General features: G+C 40.1%; 2 protein-coding genes across 7 annotated transcripts in view; one reads left to right on the top strand and one right to left on the bottom strand.

The window, feature by feature from the left end:
* CNST (consortin, connexin sorting protein) overlaps positions 1–12,546 on the bottom strand; it is a 45,340-nt gene extending 32,794 nt beyond the window's left edge. For 2 of the 6 annotated variants that reach the window (XR_006180484.1, XM_042878707.1), the window contains exon 1: positions 1,697–1,810. Coding sequence is in view for 1 of the 6 variants with exons in the window: in XM_042878707.1 (XP_042734641.1) it covers positions 1,697–1,721 (25 nt within the window). In the remaining 5 variants the exon portion in view is untranslated. Of the gene's footprint in view, positions 1–591; positions 728–1,696; positions 1,811–9,962; positions 10,129–10,928; positions 11,455–12,396 lie in introns of those variants that run through there. The other 4 variants (XM_042878720.1, XM_042878738.1, XM_042878730.1 and 1 more) reach the window with 4 other exon arrangements.
* A 138-nt stretch (positions 12,547–12,684) lies between these two features.
* Positions 12,685–20,645, top strand: TFB2M (transcription factor B2, mitochondrial). Its single transcript, XM_042895250.1, has 8 exons — positions 12,685–12,985; positions 13,813–13,901; positions 14,785–14,938; positions 15,338–15,486; positions 17,022–17,111; positions 17,647–17,709; positions 18,148–18,299; positions 19,599–20,645. The coding sequence occupies exons 1-8, from the start codon at positions 12,685–12,687 to the stop codon at positions 19,783–19,785; spliced, it is 1,185 nt and encodes a 394-aa protein (XP_042751184.1). The 3' UTR covers positions 19,786–20,645.
* The last annotated feature ends 2,877 nt before the right edge of the window (positions 20,646–23,522 follow it).

Genomic DNA, 23,522 nt, shown 5'->3' with positions numbered 1-23,522 from the left:
ACCCTTCATGTGGTACTCACAGAGGACTTTATTATTTGGTTTCCTCGGAAACCAAATAATCCTATATGCTAGGATCCTATCCTATAAATATATTTATATCCTATAAATATGCTTCCTTTTAGAAGCATAGAAATACTGTTGGTTTAACTTAGCAACTTGATGAAATGCAGCTCTGTTAGGTACATCTCATTAGATTTATCTCAAGCATTTTAAAAATTAAAGCAAAAAAATGGCTAGCAGTCTTGTTATATGGAAGAGCTTTGACAAGGTTCGTAAGGTAGCTTCCTATCCTTTCCTTCAAAGGAAAAAGCGTTTTAGGAAAACTGTTTCACTGAATTCTTAGGTATTGTGATCTGGAATATACAACTGAAATAACTAAAATGCACATTTGCTAAATATGCAACATATTGTTTCATTTTATTTGCTAGAAGAATTCAAATTGCATTATAAAAATGAAAAAATGCCAGGGAGAATATATAAGCATTCTTCTTTAACCTTTGTAGTTGCTTATAGGACTTGAAAAAAGAAAACATCATTCTCATCTTAGGGAAGACAAGGAGAAGGATCCAGCTATGGGCTGCTCAACCTCACCTCAATCCTTGTAAGATGATGTAGAAGGTAATCCCAGAAGTCGTTTTCAAATATGTATAGGACAAGAAGGTCATAAAGAGTACTCAGCATGGGCTTAAGATGGATAAATGGCACTTAATCAACTTAATAGTCTTCTGTAATGATGTGACCAGTTCAGTAGATAAGAACGGTGGATACCATTTGTCTTGACTTTGGAAAGGCTTCTGACACTTTCTCCCATAACATCCCTATAGGCAAAAGTACAAAAAAAAGGCTACATAGACAGTGAGGTGAACTGAAAACTGGCTGAATGTCTGAGCACAGAGCACTGTGTTCAGGTGACTGAAGGTTGCAGACCAGTGACCAGTATACATCCAGAAGCTAAGAGCCAAGCCAGTACTGTTTACCCCTTCATTAATGACCAAGGTGATAAGAAAGTCAATCTACACTAAGTTTGATGATGATACAGGGGGAGGTTGTGCTGCTGTTCACAAGGACCTTGACAGGCTGAAAACAAATGGGATGATGGGAACTTAATGAAGTCTTACAAAGGAAAATGCAAAGTCCTGCATGTGGGAAGAAATAACCTCATGCACTAGTACAGACTGAGGGTCACCCAGATGGAAAGTAGCCTGCAAAAATGGCCTCGAGGTCCCTGCAGGCAGCAGTTGATCACCAGCTAGCAAGAAACCTTTATGGAAAAGATGCCAGCAGCATCTTGAGCTGCATTATGATAAGCAAGTCAAGGGAGGTGATCCTTCCTCTCTACTCAGCACCGGTGAGATCCATCTTGCTGGGTCCAGTCCTAGGCTGGCCCTTAGCAGAAAAATATGGACATACTGAAGCAGCTCCAGGACAGGGCCAAAGAGAGGATTAAGAGTCTGGAGCATCTGTCAGAGGAGGTGAGGCTGAGAGAGCTGTAATTGTTCAGCCTGCATAGGCTCAGAGAATTTATCAACATATATAAATATAAAATGAGGAAGTAAAGGAGATGCGTCAGATTCTTCTCAGAGTCTCTTTCTCAGAGAAAGGAGTAGAGGCAATTAACACAAGCTAAATATAAGAAATGCTAAACATAAAAATTAGTTTCAGTAGTAAGGTTGATTGAACATTGGAAAGGTGTTACCCAGAACAGGTTGTGAAGTAGCCATCCTTGGAGATTTTCAAAATGCAACTGGACGGAGTCCTGAACAATCCACTCCTCTTTCTTCACTACATCAAGTATTCTGCCCCTCTGTGACTGCCCTCTACACTTGTCCTGACACAACTTGTTAGTATTCCTGAGTTTATTTCTAAAACACTTCCTTCTTAACACAACATACATTTTGTTGAGATAACAGCTGCCAGGAAGTGTGCTAAAATAACTTTTAGTAGTCAACCACTTATTAGCAGAAGTTTACTTCTCCTCCACTCAGGTATTCTTGGGTCACTTCATCAAATACCGTTCTACTGGTTCTACAGGAGTGGCAAGACATGGGCAGCTACACCTGCCCTTAGATAGTACTTCAACCGGCATATGCTCTGTGAAGGTTAGGAATTGAATGACTGCGTGCCAGGTGCCCATGGTATTTTCAGAAAGAATGCTCTATGAGTTCCTTGTAAGCACACAGAGGTGGATGAGCCACCAGCAGCTGGGCAATGCAAAAGCAAAGTCAGTACAACTCATTTTCTGCTTCCAACCTGAAGAGCTTGTTAGCCACTTCCAGCCATACCTGTCCAAAAAAAAGTACTGCCTTCCTATAACACATGTGCATCTTAAAAAAAAAAAAGAGCAACAAAACTCAGTCTAGAAGATTAATGAATTGTACACTGAAGTGGGAAAGATGCAAGTTATAATTTCCTTTGTCAAACTAACAAGAGAAACGGCTTTCTTCAAGTACCAGAAAGACAAGGAAGGGATCTCAAGAGGAGATGCTCATCTGAAGAATGTATCTGTCCATAAGAGTCCATCCATATGTCCATCCATAAGATGCTCCTTATTCAAGCCCCTTTCTCTTCAAGAGTTAAACATGAAAAGAAGAGCTAAAAGGAGAACAGAACTTCCTATAAGAATCAGAACCAGAATATGTTTGTTATAGTCACCCACACAGAAGCAACATTTATTGATGGTAACTGTTGTAAATCATTTGGAAAAAAAAAAAAAAAAAAAAAAAAAAAAAAAAAAAAAAAAAAAAAAAGCCCAAATACCACGTTAAACTTGAGAGGTCTAATTCTTACTCTTCCTAGCACATGAAACAGTAATTATTGCTGCCCCACTCAGCTCATGGATTGAATGGTACATCAAATAAAAGAAGTTAGAGTGCACTGCCCAAAGCCAATGAGGAATTAATTTTATCAGCAATAATTAAAAACCAGGATGTCCTGTGATGTTCTACCACTGTTTTGCATCTATCAGTAGACAACTGCTCTTCCTTTCAACAGCTATCACTGGGAAAACTGAAACATTTAAACAAGGTGTTTCCTATTAGATTGCAAAATGAAGAAAAGATGCTTTTGATAAATGACATTTTATACAACGGAGGTTAACATTTTGATGGAAAATATTAAGTCATTTCCTTTTAACATGTGGCTAAAATGACAGTCCTCTAGCTGAGAGGACTGCCTTTGCAGCCAATGCGGGACAACTTTTTTTGGTTGATAGTCTGAAACACAATACTATTGCAAATAAAACCAGCCTTTAAAATCTACTTACTACAACTCAGAGAGAACCCAAAAAGAGCTACATCAAAGAATTTAGGTTAGTCCTGCTCTTGAACTTTTGAAGGAATTCCACTAAGTAAATCAACTTCCATTTTAGAAAGGCCATACTCTTCGGTGTTCACTCTCATGTAGTTCCTAAATTCCAACAACTTTTTTAGTTGCTCATTTCTGTGTATGTGTACCGTGACTTCCTTTCATCAATCCTTACTAGGGGAACATTACCTTCAATACAGTTATCTGGATGAAAAAAACGAAAGATCAGAGGTAAAAGTTCTAGAGGAAAAGGGACAGCACAACATGTGTAAACAGTTATCAGCCTAGAAAGGTTGCCATAAGAACAAGCAAGCAGGCTGTCTAGAGATATGGATTTACCATCTTCTTAAAGAAGAGATTAAGCAAGACTTAATTGTGAGGACAGGAAAAAAAGAGATAGCACCTAGGATTAAGGGAATTTAATTTTCTTTATTGTTGCAAGGCTTTTGTCTCTTGCTTTCATATACATTTATTATTATTTTTAACACAAACAGCTTAGCAAGTCCTAGAGGAAAATGAAAATCATTTGATTCTGCTAAAAAATGGTATTTTTACAGAGTTAAGGCTTTTAGCTCTTGAAAAAAATAAAAATAAATTAAAAAAGGAAAACAGCAGAAAATGTATAGTTGAAGAATCACAAAATGTAACCTATTTATCTCTTAAAAGAAAAATAAAAGTGATGATCTTTGTGAGAGCCAGCATGGAGATACATTGTAAGACAACACTGAAATGTTACTATCTCATTTCATGTTGACAACAGTCTTTCACAAATTAATCTAAACCAATGTGAAAACCAAAATGGCAGTATAAAATGAAATGCGTACTACAGATTATTACTATTGCAAATTAATTTCTTTATGCATGTGTCACAGAAATGCTAAGTCAAGGCTTGAATCAGTGATTGAGCACCTGGTGGGAAGGCAGGGCCAACCCAGGGGAACTCAGGTGCATGCAATGCATCTGAGTGACTGAAAGGGGGGAGCCAGGATCCACCCCTTCTCAGACCTCATTTAAGGGTTGGGGATCTCCCCTCTAACTGGGGCTTTCTAAAGGTAAGTAGTTTTTTTCCCCTTTATTTCTACATCCATGGCTACTACATTTGGGCATGTTCACATTTGCTGCAGCCAAAGCCTTTGCCACCCTGCCATTATTGCAGTACTTTCTGTCCCATTACAGCATGTAAGATGATTGATTTTTATTTAATGAACAATTATATTTATTTCTAAAATGAAGATGTAATGAGTGAGAGGAAACAGTGCACTAGCTAGTTCTTTTGTGAAAGTGCCATTTCTCTACAATTGCTTGCTCTGCATTGTGCTTTATGTACAGTATTTAATGGTTGGAATGCTTCTGTTTCCTAAAGAAAGGAAAAGAACACATAAATACTTCAATTTTACAACCTGACCCCCCTGCAGTAAAATACTGCCATGCTGTGAGCACAGGCTCATTAGTGGTTTACCATTTCACAAGATAGTCTTAGGTACAATCCCATTACTGAATAGCCTCTGTCTGAGAGAATCTCATTAACTTCCTTCAGTTGGCCCTATGTCCTGATTTGAAATAAGCTACTAGACATGAAAATATCTTCCTATATGATTTTTGCTTCTGTTTCATGATTTATGAGGTCTCACTCCCTTCAAACATGCTAATTCCACTATTCTCCAAGTTGAACACAGAAGCAGGAGTGGCTTATCTGATATCTGAGTTTACAAAATGTCTGAGTGGGAGCAGCTTGGTGGTTTGGTACTTTCTGACATTGAAGTGATACTTCAGGCTGATGATCCTCATGTCTGTGCCTGAGAAGATTATAGAGCAGATCCTCCTGGAAACTAGGCTAAGGTATATGCCAAGTGAGAAGAGGATCTAAGACAGCCAGCACAGCTACATCAAGGGAAGATCATGTCTGACCAATCTGGTGGCCTTCTGTGATGGAGTGACAGCACTGGTGGATAAGGGAAGAGCAACTATGTCTACCTGGACTTCTGCAGAACCTCTGACATAGTCCCACACCACATCCTCACCTCTAATCATCTCTAAATTAGAAATATGTAATGTAGGGAAGGGGGGAAGTTATTCAGCACTGTCTGGATGGTCACAGCTAAAGGGTTGTGATCAGTGGATCTACATCCAGGTACAAGTCAGTGACAAGTGGTGCTCCTCAGGAGTCTGTCTTGGATATGGTGCTCTATAACATCTTTATCAATGACACATTCAGTGGGACTGAGTGCATCACGGGCAAGCTTGCTGATAACACCAAGCTGAGTGATGCAGTTGATACAATAGAATGAAGGGATGTCATCTGGAGAGACCTGGACAGGCTTGAAAAGTGGGCAAACATGAACCTAATGAGACTTAACAAGGCCAAGTGCAAGATACTGTTCCAGGGTTGAGGCAATCCTGGATATCTCTGCAGACTGAGAAGAATTCATTGAGAGCAACACTGAAGAAGTTGGGAGTCCCGGTGGATGAAAATCAGGACATGAGCCAGCAATGTACTCTTGCAGCCTGGAAGTCCAATAGTATCATGGGCTGCATCAAAAGATGGCCAGCAGAGAGAGAGATGATTGTCTTTCTCTACTCTGTCCTTTTGAGGCCCTAACTGGAGTACTGCATCCAGGCCTGGAGCTGGAAGAAAAGGCTCAAGGGAGACCTCGCTGTGGCCTCCTAGTACTTGAAGGGAGCTCGTAAAGAAGAGGAAGATGGACTTCTTACACTATCTGATGGTAATAAGACAAGGTAAAGCTTTTCCAAAGTAAAATCAGCTTAGATATTAGGTAGAACAGAATGCCAATAAGAAGTTACCTGGAAGCATTCAATACCAGGGTGGATGTGGCCTTGGGCAGCTTGATCTGGTGGGTGGCAGCCCTGCCCGTGGCAAGGAGTTTGGAACTAGATGATTCTTTAGTTTCTTCCAACCTAAGCCACTCTATGATCTTCCCAGTTTAAAAGAGCTGCGATAATGTGGTTTTCAGAGGAAGTTCTACATGCTATTTTCAACTTCTAAGCTTCCCAGTCATACTGCTTATTCACAGCTTTGGTAAACAATGATAAACATACACTGCTAGGCATAATCTACTCTTCCAAATGTACTATTACTATAAGAGTATGTCTCAGTCACCAGCCAAATACAAGAGGTTTGTCTGGGAATGAATAATACGTGGTTAGAACATGCGAGATTTTTCATCCAAACTCTTTCATACAAACGGGCTTTTTCAGCACTTGAGATACAAAATCATCCTCTTCAGTGTGTGAAAAGTTCTGGATTTCGAGTTTTAGTAGGCTTTATTTATGCATGAGAATAAGGTGGCACCTCACCTTTAGCTAGTATAGTGACTAGGGACCTGATGCATCTCCCTTATGGGGAAAAAAAGGCTGAGAGACCTAGAGCTGTTCAGCCTGGAGAAGACCCCTTCTCAAGGGGTCTTATCAGTACTTGCAAATATCTAAAGGACATAACCTACTGTAAGGAATCTGCTTTAGCAGGTGTATTGGACTAGATGATATCCAGAGGTCCCTTCCAACCCCTATGATTCTGTGATTTGATGTATTAATTTTATCTTGTCTGCAGCAAAACACCCAGATTTATTAAGGGTATCAAGATGGTGGAACAAAGTAGGAAGATACAGCAATTTTAAAAGTTTTCTCATTGCTGCGGCGATTTTAAAAGTCTACACAAACATGTGCAGTTGTTACTGCCTTTGGAAAAATTAAACTCCTTTGAAGTGTTAAAAGCAAAAGTAAAGCACACGATCCTATGATTCTAAAACCATTAGGAAAGAACTTGTAAAACATACGCTTTCAATTTCAATGACATTCCTCAAATAAACCTAAAAGGCTTTCAAACAGATGCTGTAATTGCACATATATACCATTTTTAATGCCAAAAGTATTGTGAACCAATCTTAATTTTCCCTGCAGTGTAATATTTTTCATGAGAAAATCTGCCCCACAGGTAGTGAAAAGTAGTGCTAAAGCTCATATTATGAGCTTATGTGGTAGTCATTCTGTTTGGAGAGAAGAAGCAGTGTATTGAAACAACAGCAGAAAAAAAAAATATTCCTAAGAAATTTTTTTCCTAAAAACCAAGTGTGTAACACAACAAAATTGTCTACAGAAATATTTAAGAACTACATCATTTCTTCTCTATACTTTTTTATAAGTAACCAAAGCATTTTCAAAGATGTTACAGTTACACAACAAAAAGATAAATAAATAATAAAGGATTAAAAATAAATCTTCAGCATGACAAACTCCTGAGCAAGACAGCATTGTCACAGTAGTCAAACTAAAGACTTATGAGAATAGATACACACAAACCAGGTCTGGTGAATCTGAGAGTGCAGAATGTGTTGAATGTTGTGTACGTATCAGGATTCAATGACAAGGAATTTTGAGGTAAGTAAGCAGTAGATGCACTTATTTGAATGTTTTATTCCTCTCTGCAAAGGTTTTTAGAGCATTTTTTTTTGTATGCACACAAAAACAACTGGCAGTAAACTTAATGCGGATGAAAGATGCCAGATTGATAGCCCTAGGGACTGAGTTTCTCTGTATACAGAGAACAGATATAGCACAGAGTGAGAAAAGTTGTACCCCTGCCAGAATGCCATACAATACACAGTTTATGCAACAGTCTTCACACCACAGAACCCTTTGCCATGCCACTGAAAATGTTAAAAATACTGCTGCTTAGTGTTCATTATAAGGCAAAATATGATGTGGATGCTGTTATTAACATCTGCAGGGACACAATTCAAGCCATCAGCTCCTTTAAAAATGTTTATTTTTGTGCTGAATGGCTCTGTTGTCAGCTGTACACTTTGCTGCACTGTTTGACAGGCTGAAAAGTCAAACTGAACTGGGTATGAAAACAATTATTAAATAGGGTGTTATTCCAACAGAAAAATACCAAAGAAAAGTGATTTAACAGTTTTTTTCAAGAAAGTTTATGGTCAGATACATGAGTGTGCATCTAGTGCTCAGAATAACTTAATTGCTTCACTTAATTAGTATCTAGGAACTCTCCAGTGATCTGCATAGTTCATCTAGCTCATTTAAAAGGTCAGTAATTCCCAATTAATGAGGTTTTATGTGTTTGTAATGCTAGGCTGAAAACTATGCTGTCACACGTAGCAGGCAAGCTTCTAAGGAACCTTGGACTTTTGCTTCTCTTACTACTGATAATTTGGCTAAACAGAAAAAAAAAAAAAAACAAAAAAAAAACAAAACCTCACCCCAAAACTGAATCCCTCAAATCCAAGAGCCCAGCTACTTTTCACTGTCAACAGGTTACACATAAAATAGCAATAAGTCAAGCTTTATAAAGCATAGTGGCTCCAAATGTAAAATTACTGAGCTCATTATAAGGAACAAATTGTCATTTAATTGGAAGATTTCCAACACAAAGTTTGTTACCTGTTGGTTGTATCTTAAACCAAATTGTGGCACAGAATTAAATGCTACTGCATCTCTGGGACCTTTTTTGGTGCATGTATGGTATTGCAATGGAGGGGTGGTGATGACAAGGGAACAAGACAAAATAATGAGACTACACGACTATTTAAAAATATATATATTCCTATGGCCTATTTCCAAAATTTTGATACTACTTTGCCATTTGATGAGTGCAGATGCTTACAGCACTTCTGAAGGTATCTCTTACCGCTCATCTATCACTTTCCTTGGTCACCATCCAAAGTATTACAACAGGATGAATGAAACAGACCAGGTAAAGTGCAAGTGAAAACAATAATTCTGTAACACTCCGCATCTCAGTAAGGCACAGAGTTATTTCTGTCAATTCAAGCACACAGCAAGTTCTTTTCTTTTCACACTACTGAAGCTAATATGATTAAGATTACCTCTCACAATGATGCAATGACAAAATGTGATATGATGAATAAACCAGAAAGTTTCTGAAATAAAGCTAGCAAACCAATCTGTGTTCTGAGCCAAGGAGAGTCAGATGATGAGTATTGTGACCAAGATAAGAAAAAGTATCATCATGCAAACTTCCTTTAACGTATGAATTGTTTTAGCACAAGACAGAAGTTCTACTGAGTTTGTATATACAGTGTGGGCACAAGAGTTTGAAAAGCCTGAGATCAATATGTTTATACTATGGCAATCCTCCCCTTCAGAAGTGCTTGTCAATATTTACTGTTGTTGAGTAGTAAATATTGACATAGCAGAATAACATGAAGAGACTAACTCTTTAAAATTAAAACAAACAGATAAACAAAAAAACTTGTTTGGAGACAAAAGTAAATGCAAAAGACATTTAGAACCACTGAGATGAAAAGCATCCGTTTACTGATCTTCTTGACCTAGTAAGACCCAGCTCAGTAATGAGCTCTTTAGGTTGAAACAGGCTGGAATGCTTCTTATTTGTCCTCTATTTCAAAAAACAATAATTAAGAGAAAACAATTTCAGAGCAACCAACAGTGATCTAAAGTTACAAAGACATATGGCCCTATGACATAAGTCTGTAAATTCAAATATTTGTTTGTGGTAATAGCTAGATTAGAAAATATAAGCTGTGTGATCAGCTGTTAACTTACAAATAACCCCAACTTGACTGTTCAAATGGCTCTGGGATATACATTAGCATATTAAATTTCTGCACTGTAATTCTAAACGTGAGATGTACAGAACTTACCATTTTCCTAAGGATTCAGTGTTTTTTCAAGGATGATGACCAGGTCAGAAAGAGGTAGTCACGTAGTCCTCTATGCATGCAAGATTTGGTATATTTAAATAGGGTAGGCTCCTTTATCAAGGGAAAAAATTAAAAAAAGACAATCATAAATGTATAATGTAACAATCTGTGGTTAAATGTAGGCAAGTAATACGCTAAGTTAAATGAAAATATGGAGAAAAACAAATAGTTTCTAGTGTGCAAAGAATGTCAGGGCATAGCTTTGGGCCTCACTTAGCAAACACATGAGAATGATCTCAACGACTCTGACCAGCCCATACAAAGAAGACCCTAATGCTCCCAGGTGATTTGAATAAAAAAAAAAAATCTATGTTGGAAAAGATGTTCAAAGTCATCAAGTCCAGTCATTAGCCTGACCCTGCGAATCCCAAACCATGACCCTCAGTGTCACATCCACACATCTCTTAATACCTCCAGGAATGGGGACTCCTGTACCTCCCTGGACAGTCTTTTCTAATGCCTGGACACTCTATCTTCAGGAAGACATTCTTCCTGATATGCAGTCTAACCTCCCCTGGTGCAACCTGAGGTCACTGACTCATGCCCTATCATTTGTCACCAGAGGAATGAGACCAGCACCCTGCTCACTGTGACCTCCTTTCAGGCAGCTGCAGGGGACTGTGAGGTCTTCTCTCAGCTCCCTCAGATTTAAACAGCCTCAGTTCATTTTGCTGCTCCTTGTAGGTCTTGTTTTCTCATCCCTTCCTCACTGCTCTCTGCGCACACTCGAGCAACTCAATGTCCCTTCTGTAGGGACCAAACACAACATCCAAGGTGTGGTCTCACAAGTAATATGTACAAAGGGACAGCTGATTGGCAACAGATATTTCCAAAATTCTTTATTTGGTCTCTGAAGCTATAGCATAGAAAATGATGGTATAATAACTACCGTAAGCCATAGCTTACCATGAAACTTCAACAAGAAATGCTGAATTAGGCCATTACTAACCACCACCATGTATAGGAAAGCCAAGTTCCCTTTGATGTTCTGAAAGACCTACAAATTACAGAATTAACACACTAATTAGTAAGAGAGGAAAAAAAGCTATTTAAAACACAAAGTCCAGTTTAAAAATGGATCGATGTCTATCCCATCATCCCGTCCATTTCCCTCAAGGAAAACTATTAAATAGTGCTCAGTACAAACAGCAGAATATTTAAAAATAAACTGCAGACGGGAAGAAGCGCTGCAGTCAGCAAAGGGTCTGCAGGCTTCACCCATCTCAGCCCAGCTCCTGGGCACACATCTGGCAGACAGAAGATAGGAAAACCACATTTCTGTGTCCCAAGCTCCGTGGGGTGGAGATATATCAAACAGAATGACACTTTGTTCAGTAAGTGGATGAGTGTTCATTTCTTATTTTATGAATAGGGAAATGAGATCGGTGAAAACAATCCCTGGGCAGCCTGGTCTAGTATTAAATGTGGAGGTTGGTGGCCCTGCCTGTGGCAGGAGGGTTGAAGATTCGTGATCCTTGTGGTCCCTTCAAACCCAGGCCAGTCTGTGATTCTGTGAAGACAGAGAACTTGCACACAACCCACAGCATGTCTATTTGTGAACCAATGATCTGAAGACTGCTCTGTACCGTGGTTGCATATCCCTGTCACCTCCTGCACGACCCACATACATTGGTTCTGTCTCCAGAGCTCCATGTCTCGCACGGTCACCCATCTGCCCGCAGGTGAAGGCAGGATGTGATGAGTTCCACTCAACACGCACACATTGTTAGGAAAGCATTTGGGAAACCGGCGCTGCCTCGGGATTACCACCTCCGGTGCTGCTCAGAGCGCGGACAGCGAGCGGGGAGGCCGCTCCGGGCCCGTCCTCAGCAGCGCCGCGGTGCACCCGCTGCGGGATCCGGGCTGATCGCTCAGCTGCGGCCGCGGGGATCAGCCTCGTCGGAACGCCGAGACAAGCTCAAGCGAAAGACGCAGCTCCCGGGACGCACACACACACACAGACACACAGATACAGACACACACAAACACAGACTCAGCGCTCCACGCAACCGGCGCGGCGCGCTGCAGCAGCCCCCGACCACAGCCGCCGACCGGGAACGGGCCATAGCGATCCTGTAGCCGGCGGGGCCGCCCTGCCCGGCACCGCTCCGGGAGAGGCGCGGGGCTCCACTCGGCCCCGGGCACCCCCGCACGCCCAGCGGCGGCCTCTCCGCTTTCCCTCCCGGCGCCGGGTGGCCGTGCGGGGCTCCGCGGTGGCTCCCGCGCCGCCTCCGCCCGCCTACCGCCGCGCGGGGTGAGACGGCGGCTTCCCCCCGCGCTCGGCGACGCTCGCCCTTCGCTGCTCCCTGTCTGTCTGTCTGTCTGTCTGTTTGCCTGTTTGCTCCTCCTCCCGAGGACGAGCCCCCCAGCTCACCTCGTCTCGGCTGCGGCTCAAGCGCCCGCTGAGGGCAGCGAGGAGCGGGCGCTCGGCATAGTGCAGTGTGCGTACGGGAGAGCGGGGATCCTCTTTCTCTCCCCGTTTCGCTCCGCAGCAGCTGGCCGCGCGGGGCTGCCACCGTAGAGAAGACGGCGGCCAGGAGGACCTCTCGCCGACGATAGAGCGGAAGGGCGCTAGAGAGGCCGGCCCGAGGCGGAAGTGACGCTCCCCCGTTGCCGCGGAGATCGCGGCCGGGGCTCGGAGCGCGGGTGGCGGCTGGACGCCATGCGGGCGTGCCGGGTTCTGCCGGGCGCCGCGGGCTGCGGCCGCCTCCTCGTGGCGGGGCCGCGGCCGCGGCTGCTGCCGGGCGGGCCGGGGCCGAGCTGGGCGACGGCGCGGCGGGCCGCGGGGCGGTGGCCGAGCCCGGGTCTGAGGGTGCCGCAGGCGGCCGAGGCGGAGCAGCAGGTCCTGCGGGCCGGCGGCCCCTGCGGCCGCTTCATCGCCCGTCCGCAGCTGGCGCGCACCGTGCAGCGCTGCCTGCAGGCCGGCTCCGGCCCGCAGCCCGTCGTGTTGGAGTGCGCGCCCGGTAAGCCAACCGCCTCTCCCGCCCGAGCCGCTGCTGAGGCTCGGCGCGTCCCGCTGACCTTGCGGAGTCGGTATGGGCCGCGAAACGGTTGCGGATCCGCGCCGCTCCCTGCCCGGTTCCCGTGTGTGCTCGTCTGGCGGGCGGCGGGGGAGGCCGGGCTGCTCGTGAGGTGTGAATGTGGCGTTTGGGTTGTACGGAGCTTCGGCGGGAGCGTGAGTGTTTGCTTGGGGCTCGGGTTACTGCCGTTAAACACTTCGCTATGAAGTAGGGATTGAAGTCCTTCTCTGGGTGGTGGCGGCGGGTCTTGTAGGTTGACGCTGCTTCTGCATGGCCACAGACTGCGGGCCCTTCACAGAGCTCATCCTCTGTAGTTACCGAATGCTTTTATGCTTGCAAATCTGGTCAGCCCTTTCCTCCCCTTACAGGAGCGATACGACCAGCTCCACGGAGTGTTGTGGTGTCCCTGTTTGTTGCAGGGGAGTTGGACTAGATGGCCTTCAGAGGTCCCTTCCAACCCTGAGGATTCTATGATTCTCTTTTGCCTGCATGGATAATGTGGGTGAGGTTTCAAAATGTGTCTCAGTTGGCAAAAGAAAAAGCAGCAGAAAAACTCAAGATAGGCCTGATGTTCCCTCAGTGTAATGCAGTGAATAATCAGAGGAAAGCTGTGTGTAAATGTGTTTTCTAACTGTTTTGAAGCATGCTTAGGTAACGTGAGGTATATCCTTATTGAAGGTGACATAATCCAGGGGCTGTGTTGAGAAAAACACAAGAAAATCACTTCAAAAAATAATGTGAGGTGTTTTTTTTTTTCTTTTTCCTTTCAGGTCCTGGAGTCTTGACCCGAACCCTGCTCAATGCAGGTGTCAGAGTGGTAGCTCTAGAAAGTCACCCAGCTTTCCTTTCAAAACTACAGGTATGTATCTGGTATGGTATCCCATATCTAAGATCTAAGAGAGAAGTAAGAAGGGAACTAAGAAATGCGTAGTAACTGTTGGATCAAAAAGGAACTAGCTAGTAATCATTACTTGAAACATCTGAGATGATGCTGAGTATTATTAAGTATTGCTTGGTTTCACATTGCATGTTTAGTAACAGTCTATTTTATAACCTCTTCATCCGACATCTTGTATGCATTCGAGTTTATTGTCTCCCTGTGAGTAGTTCCATACATAAAGTACGGACTAACGTTCATCAAAATCATTGTAGCAGTGTGTGCTTAGGCAGAATGTCTGCAATGTAGCTTTCAAAAATTTATGAAGATAGTGTTGGTTATAATCTCACAGTATTATTTAATCTGTTGTCCTGCTGTTGGCTGGCAATACTGGAATTTCGACAAGCATTGCCTCTTCTCTTCACTTTGGCATTGCATGGTTTCAAATGTTCTCAGACACAGAGCCTTAGAATTTGCACTGCATGGACTATGTTACAATAGAGACGAGGAATTTGAAACTCTCACCTGTTTTAAAATGTGCACTAAAGTCATATTTTATGCATGATTCTCTGCGTATACGAAGATTTCGGTTGTAAATCACTTAAATGTAGTGGTTCGTGCAGATTAATACTTATGACTCGCCTGGGGAAGGTTTTAAAGCTCCAGTTGAGCAGCACAAAAATGCCTTGCGTAATAAAGGAAGCTACTCTGTCAGTCAGTTATAAGAAGCAGCTCTGAGACCTGACTCTTTCTCACTGGATATTTATTTTTGGTAGCGCTTGAGTAATTTTTTGTGTGGGCTGAGTGTTTGGTAAGGCAGCTTACTGCATTCAGATTTCTTCAACTGAAACTTAATGTGGTTTAGTCCTTAGAGAATAGCCTGGATGGACAATTAAAGGTAATTTACGGTGATTTCTTCAGACTGGATCCTTTGGTTACTGGAGCAGTGAAACCTCCTGCTGTGTGTTCTGACAAACTTTTTGAAGCCATGGGTATAACAGCAGTTCCTTGGAGAGCAGGTAGGTGTATATGATCACACGTTACAAATACATCTGAAGGGTGCATAGGCATTTTGGCAAGATCTTTGGGACTTGCTTGAGGTACCTGTCCAGTTTTAACATACTTGTTGGATTTGTGGATGTTGTTTGCTCATTTCCTAATTTTCAGTTTTGTTTAGTTAGGTTCTTCGTAGCTTCAAGAAATGGCAAAATGAAGTCTCACTTATTTGTCATAATAAAGATTTAGTCTAATGCCCACAGGGCTTAGCTTTAAAAAAAGCTTGAATTTTATTCGTCCTTGAATGAAATGAGCAGACAGATCTTTCCCTAGTTGTGTCGTAACTTACACATTAGTATAAATGAGATTGTCTGGTACCTATTGTAAAATTTTAAAGACACTTTTACACACTATTGAAACAGATGTACCTGTGAAAATTTTTGGAATCTTTCCACAAAGAAAGGAGAGGAACACACTTTGGAGGCTACTTTTTATCCTGTATGAATGCAGTTCCATATACAGATATGGAAGAGTAGAACTCAACATCTTTATAAGTGAAAAAGAATACAAGGTATGTGCAAGAGATTTTAAAGGTAGTAGAGAATAAGTGATGCTTCAGAGAACACCAGAACATTGCATAGTCAACTTTTCTGCTAGGGAATTCTTTTTTCTGCCAGAATTTTTTAAATCTTGTCTGTTTCCTGCTTGTTATCTTTATGAATTTATAACACACACACACACACACACACACAAAAAAAAAAAAAAAAAGAAAGGTCTGTTGTTACTTAACCATAAATCCTTCAAATGTGAAGGTTGGTCCTTGTGAAGGATATGCAGCAGCAACAAAGTTGCTTTTTGTTGTAACTTCTGAGGTGCTGACAGTCTGTGGTGCTTTTGCAACAAAATTTTTTGCAAGTAGCAGCTAACAAAGAAGAGGGAATTCAAAAGGCCTCTTGAAGAGGCTACAGAATTGCTAAATAGCAAGCCGAATTTCATGTCCTCTTCAGCCGGCTTTGCATGCAGTTCTGAAAAAAATTGAGGCAAAATGTGAATGATTTGCACAGCTTTATATTAAAGTTGTGTACTCTAAAATGGAGAGTAGCTTTCTGGGTTACATGTTCATAATTTGTGCTGTCCCAGTCTTTCAGAACTGTACTTTCTAGTTCAAGGCTATTTTTTTCTTTTTATGAAACAGCTTCATAAAGCACTAAACTTTGATTACTTGAGGTAAGGAAAGACTTTAAGGTGTGCCTGCACAGGCTGTACTCTGTGTAACACCCTACTGGAAAAAAAATTAAGGTCTTGAGTATATTTATCTGCAAAACGACAGATTGGATACTGCTGAAATACCAACCTGTTATCTTTCTAATGGCCAGACTTCTGAGCAAAGAATTTTGAGTTTTCTTAAAGGAGTTTTGAGAACTGAAGTAAGAGCAGTGAGAACCTTCTTTTAGTGGCCTCCTCTGGTTCTTTTTTTTTTTTTTGGTTGAATATGTGTCAGAGCTCTCTAAATATTTTATGAGAAGTTAAATCTCTTTGTTATGAATTCTTTCTTTGGCCTATTTGAACATAGCCATGAGAGTTTTATTTTGATTTTGTGGGTTTTTGTTTTTTTTTTTTTGTTTTTTAACTCTGAGAGTTGTCAAATCTGTGCTGCTGTAATATGGGGAACGTGACTGCCAGCTGCTTAATGGTCAGCTTGGCTTACTGTGTGTCCTATTGGGAAAATTCTCCTACCAGTGTGAAAGAACTCAAGCTGTAAACTTCAGCTCTGTTGCAGTTTTAAAACAAAATGTGATCCCTGTTTCTCCTTTGTTTGAAACTTGTCTGTGCTTGTACAGTACAAGATGGAAATTCCTACACAGTTCAGTTATCCAAATAATTACTGTAAAGAAATACTTAGACTGCCAGAATGTTTTCTAATTGTGCTTTCTAGTAAGACATACTAAAATAGCACAGATTTGAGGCCTAATGTGACTTCACTTTGAAATTTTAGATTTAACTCTGAAGTTGTTGCCACTTATTAAAATTATAAGGATTTTTCTTAGATGAAAAAGCAAACTTCTTTTTTGAAATTAAAATGCTCTTGCTTTGTTGTTTTGTTAGGTATTAACAGCAAAGCCTGGGGAATTGAGAATTTACCAAGCACTTTCTGTGCTTTGGCAAGCAGGATGTGACATTCAGCTACTGCACATGGTAAACTTTTTGTACTGACTGAACATGTTTTAATGCTGTAATTGTGTATACAGAGAGGAATTTATACCATTTTTGCTATTGTAAACTAACTGGAAGCTAATTTGGCTTTTAGATTAGTCTGAGAACTACTGAAGACTGGGATATAGAAGAGTCTTTTCAGCGTTGCTGGGTGTTGTGTGAGACTCAGACTGCTTTTCCAGTCTCACAGTCTGCTTTTCATGTCCTCTGTTTTTGACTTCATGCAGTTTTCAGTAGAAATAATATTTTCTGTGCTTCTCATGAAATGAAGGCCTGCTTCTCCTGTGTGCTGAGAAGTACCATGCCTTATCAAATGTGTTGGGGAGCTTAAGGACCTATCGTATAGGCACGCACTGCTCTTACACTGTCTTAGGTGCTTAAAGCTGATTCTGGAGTGAAGTTGTTGAATAAAGTTTAAAATGGAGTCAATTTCTAATTTGATAGTATTGATGATAAATGTTTTTCTAAATTGTCACAAAGCACTTTAATTCTGTAATGTATTTGCTCCCTCTCTAAGGAACCTTGGTCATCATTTCTAACTAATCTGAAAAATGGGCGACTGGCAATTCCAAAGAGCACGGTGAGAACATTGTATTGCTTTTTCTTCTTCTAGAGACCCAGCTAAACCACTTTGATATAAGTTAAAAATAACTTCATGACAGATCACACAGATCTCTTTTGATTGCAAACTGTATTTTTTTAACAAGTGTTCTAGTTAAAAGTCACAGGTGGCATGTAGGTGCATCAGAAGTGGTCTGTTTCCACGAAGAAAATTAAATCTTTATTTCTAAAGTAGGTGTAACGTATCTGTTTGATTTCTCATTTCTTTTCTTGTGAAGCCATTTTAGTTACAGAATGAAATTTTAGGGCCTTGGCACCCACTGGAATTACCTTGTTATGACTTGTAAAAGCCTTTCAGAAATGTTACTGCTGGTAGAGATGAAGCACTTTATCTAAGATAAAGACAGATGCCTTGAAAGTAAGTAATTTTCAGTGACTTGTTTCATTTTTCTTGCAGAGGCTGCCAAATGACCATTTATGTTTGGTACGACTGACTCCCCAGCAAAACCTATTTACAGGGGGCTTGAAGCCTGCTAATTCAGCTACTTTTATTTTCATGGTGAAGCAGTGTCTTACTAAACCCAGGTCTAAACTTATTGATAGATTAAAGTAAGTATGTAAAAAAAAATACAGTTTCTATACGCCTTCTATTGTTTTTTGTTTGTGTCTGAAATCAAACCCCCTTATTAATTATCTATGCACGTAATAGAAAATTTTGTCTTTCCAGGCCCAAATGCACTATTTTGGGTACTATTCCTGGTCTTTGCTCACAATTTTGAGGCTTGGCAGGAAGGTAGACAAGTTATATAGAGTACAGATTTGCATTAAGCATCTGGTCTTCAAATGTCATTGAGCTCATAGATGTGCAGGAATCTTTCATTCTGTTTAGACATTAAAAAATACCAAGATTTTTGCAAGTATAAAAATTAAAAAGCTGAAGAAGACGTTTAGATTAGCATTGCTTTGATGTTTCTTATAATGAAATCAGCTGAAGGTTATTGAAGGTTTAGTAGGGATGTCCTCAAATGGCTTTCTGTCATTGAATTAAAAAATGAGTTTTTAGAGTTATTTACCAATTATGCAGCTCTCTAATTATTCTCTTTGATACAACATTGGAGCTTTGCTTCATGGTCACTAGATTTCTGTTCCCATAAGTGAGACATGTTTGCACTCTCTAAAGTATTGAGTTCATTTGTTTTTGAAAATAACATGTCTCACTTGTTAGTAGGGGTTTATGGATGTAAGTTTCTAGATAGGTGTTGTGGGGATAAACAAAAAAAGTTAATGAATTCCGGTAACTCATTTAGCAAAGACAAGTGCAAAAAGCCTTAATGGATTTCCTTCTTAAAGCTCAATGATGCACCTGCTCTCCCCTCTGTCTTTCAGCCAGGAAATGAAGCTAACCTTGAAGGCTTTTAATGTGCACCTTCTGTATATTTAGATACCTTTTATTGTCAGGGAAATAATTAATGTGTATGCACGTTTTTATAAAGGTCTAGTTTTCATTTAAATGATGTGGAAACAGTTTATAGATTTGTTTATAAGTAAAAGAAAAATACCTGGGAGGTGTAAGCCACGCTAAATCATGCTATTCCAAAGCACTTCCTTGAAAATGACCTCGGCTTTCATTTCCTGGACATGGAAGAGTAACCCCTTTTTTTTCCTGTAATGCCTGTTGCTGATTGAGGCAGCTTGAGATAGAGGCTGTCTTAGTAGGAGTTTCTTTCTGTTTGCAGTATGGATTGAAAGTATCTTGTGTAATAACATGTTTTATGAGAAGAAGTTGCTAACTTCTCAAGGCTGTGGATGGATGAAATTGATCTTTAGATACTGCTTCTTGCTCTTGTGAAAAATTATTCACAGGAATAAGTGCTTCTTTGTGATCGTCTTCTGCTTTGTTTGTTTCAGTTCATGGAGCTTGGACAATGCTGACAAACTATTGAAAGCTCTAGAAATTCCCAAATACATTGAAACTGGGAATGTATACCCAGAAGACTACAAGCGTCTGTTTTGTGCTTTGCAAAACTCTAGTGTGTTCACTGAAAGCTGGTTCCATGATGAGGTCTTGGAAAGTATAAGGAACATAAACTTGTGAATCTCAAGCTGCTGTCTTTTGGAAGATCATCATTGCTTCTGGAAGATTACTCTGATAAGAAATTATTTAAATAAAATCGAGGTATTATTAGCTAGATGGCTTCCTGTCCAAACAGGAAAATAAACTTAACAAGTGAAAAGAGCCCTTCTATATGTGATGAAACGATGAGATTTACAATTAACTTGGTCACAATCCTATCTAGAATGGACAAACTTTGCATATTCTCCGGGAGCGTATTGGTGACCTGCTGCTTTTGGATGTGCCACTTAAACTGAACTTAGTACTATGCTACTGTGTATTTACAGCACTTGAAAAAAATAACAGACCAAGCAGTGATGTGTGTGCTTTGTGTTCTAGTGCGTGTGATTGGAATGCTCTTTCACAGATTCCCAAAATGTGCAGGTCTGTATAACCACTGAATCTCTTTTATTGTCTGCTCTGAAAATCTTGCAGTCCAAAATAATATACAATAAATGGTGAGTGGTGGGTTAATAAATGCAAGGTAATGACAGCATGGTAAAACATCAGCAGAGTTTTGAATAAAATTGTTCTATTTATGATTGGGTAAAACAAAATAGCATTTTTTTTTTTTCTTTTGAAAACTTGAAATGGCTGAACACTGGGCAGTCTGTTGTAGTTTACCATTAATGCAAGTGCCTGCATAAAGATGGGCTTTACCTTATTTTTGGTCTGAAATCCAAGTCACCAGTTCATTCAGTGTTGTATAAACAGTTGGGAAAAAGAATTTTCTTAACTGCAACCTTTGCAATATAAATTTGTTTAATATGTATTATGTGTATATAAAACCTTACTTTAAGATGACATACTATTAAAATTGTCCTTTTAGCCACACTCTTCCATACTGCAATTTGTTTCTTTTTCCCTTGATTGTTTTGACACATGATTATTCTGTTCTTTCCTGATGGTGTTGACAGGCTGTACTGGCTCTGTTTTCTCCATTGTCTCCTTTGGGAGGCTGAGTGAATAAAATGCTTTTTCAGGGTGCTGTCTACAGGATTTGGAAAACAACAACCAAAGCAATGCTAACAGAGAATTGTATTTCTTCAGTATAGTTGGAAGCATATGTGACAGGCATTCACCTCTTTTTAGAGCTCTGAAAGTCTTTTCCTCCTGTAGCTCCTGACACAGAAGGAAAACTGATTTCAAGGAGCTTTAGTTCATTCTCTTAGCTAGGCTGCTAGTCACTATTGCACTACTACAATTTCAGGTATGTGTTTTAAGTTGCTGTCTTGTGTCATGTTCGTATGATGAAACTAATGGAAAGGCTAAAGCTTAATTTGCATTCTGTTTTAGAGCAGTATTGCTGTTATGATGTAGATCTTGAAGATCTATGGCTTTTTTTTTCTGGTTAGATATCTTAGTGTGTAGTTGAGATAATTTGCATTATGAATTGACTTGAACAGGAGCAATTCTACCTGTTATCAGTTCAGTAGATGGTAACTGTCTTATCTACTCGTTAACAGGAATGCAGTGTCTCCTGGCCTGATTTTTATTTTTGTTTCCTTGAATAAAATGTTTGTATCTTATGCAGCAACATACCAGGGAAAATATTCAATACCTAAAATAGAAGACCACTGCTATCTATATAAATTTATTTAATGTCTTGAATGTTAACTGAAAAAAAGAAAATGATTCACTGTGATTTTTTTTTTTTTTTTTTTATTTTTTAAAGTGCTGTAGGCCTTTACAGAGCCAATGCAGAGACTCCCAAGATAACAGCAGGAGTCTGTAAGTGTATGCAGTAGTGTGTAACTGGGAACCTGTGTTACCTTGATCGCAAATGGGAAATGGAGAGCAATGGCCGTCATTACAAGAGTGGCTCAAAAAAGTAGAAGAAGTGAGGAATATTGGTGAATTATGACTGAATATGGGGATGTCAATGGATTTGGTTTTTGATGCTATGTGCTCAGCGATTCCTAGTGTGTGAGGTTTATAGTTTCTGTAGAAGAGTACTGAATGCAAAGTTCTGCTGAAATTTTTACCTGTGCATGAAAGCTTCTCATTTTTGTTACAACTTTTAACTCAGCCTGTACTACTTGTGTTCCTTTCATGTTCAATAACGAAGCAAGAGTTTTCAGTGATTTGATCACAAATCCCCTTGACCGTTTAACAATTTATAGGCAATATTTTCACTTTTTTTTTTTTTTTTTTTTTTTTTAAGATTTCTGATTCAATATCTTAAAAGTTTAAACTACTTTTTCATATCAAGAGGTTAAATAATGTTTTTGGGCTTTTCAGTGTACACAATAGTTTTGGATTTGTTGTTATCTATATTCTTCTGTGTGAAGATGAAATTTCACTTCCAGTGTCTGTAAAGACAGTGGTGAATGGTTTTCTCACGGAGCTTCTAATGAACTTGTAGAGGGATCATGCAGTTACGACTCTAAATTTAATACGTAATGAGGGTTATTCTAGCATTTTTTTTTTTTTTTTTTTTTAGACAGCCCAGGCTGCATCCTTTGCTTTGTGGGTATTTTTCATATTTTGCTTGATAAACACTTGTACTCTTATAGCATAGGTGGGCTAAGAATACAGAAACTGATCAAGGGAAATGGCGCAGGGTAGGGAGGTATTCAAGTACCAGTTGGAATCAGAATCTTCCATGAGCATTGCTGTTTAGATTTCGAATGGGAGCATAGCTTTCCTATCGTGATGGGATGGCAAAGTTTCCCATCTCTGAAAGTGCTTTACTTTGTGAGTTCACATGCCTGATACAGTGAGTAATAAAAAGTATTTTGAAATTTGCACTAACAGTGGGAGATGTTGCACAATTCTGTTCTGTTTTATATAGTTTTGTATTACGACACAATTTATATAAATACAAAATAATAGATTTAAAAGTCACAGTAGTTAACTGTTAGCTTTTGGGGAAGATTTATTTCTTCCTACATTTTGCTGTCTCTGAATTTGTGATCTTTGAGTCGATGGTTACAACAGACGTACAGTATGTAATTGAAAGTCAGTTATTTCCTGTGTTGTGTGAATTTTCTTTATTATTTTTTGTTGTTGACTGATTTAATTCTTGAACTTCTAAAACATGAGACATCTATCAAGTGCATCCAATTAAGTATTGCCTCTGCTCTTCAACTTAGTTATTAGAGGAGGAGACAGGAGGCTTTTGGCATACTGCAGTAAGGCATCAATGTATCTGTTTTTGTACTGATTGTAGCAGTAAGTCCTTCCTACCGTCCCCCATTTGTGCTGCCCAGTAGAGAAAACCTCAGAATTGTAATTGCTTAAAGTTTCAGTACTTAGCTATATTAAAATCTCAGCGCACACAAATTCAGAAAGAAGCTTAGTTCTAATGCCACCCCGTTAATGAGAAATGCTGACATTTGGACTTAAGAGATCACTCAAGTTGGATTTGACAGTAGCTCACTTTTGATCGAGAAGAAGGGTTTCTGACCTTGTTCTGGTTAACACAGAAGGTGATGTGATAAGGAGTCGGTAAGGTGGAATGTGTATATACTGGCTACTAGGCTAGTTCAGCACTGGAGATTCTAATTACAGCTTAGACTTACAGGTGATAATGACTATAGTGATAGAAAGCATCAACATTCCAGAAATAGGTTGCTGATGTAATTTAAGAAGTGTACATGTAATAGGAAGAACCTGAAGTTTCCTGAGAAGGATGCTGAATTAATTATTCTGGCACTCTAAACACAATCTATGGGGCTGTAGACTGAAAACTCCTTTTAAGTTTTGCAAGCCTTTAA

The sequence above is a fragment of the Lagopus leucura genome, unplaced genomic scaffold (assembly GCF_019238085.1).
Source record: "Lagopus leucura isolate 7727_CA_CO unplaced genomic scaffold, USGS_WTPT01 Super-Scaffold_73, whole genome shotgun sequence".
Lineage (NCBI taxonomy): Eukaryota > Metazoa > Chordata > Aves > Galliformes > Phasianidae > Lagopus > Lagopus leucura.
Note: the sequence above shows the minus strand (reverse complement) of the source record. Positions and strands in the feature narration are given on the sequence as shown.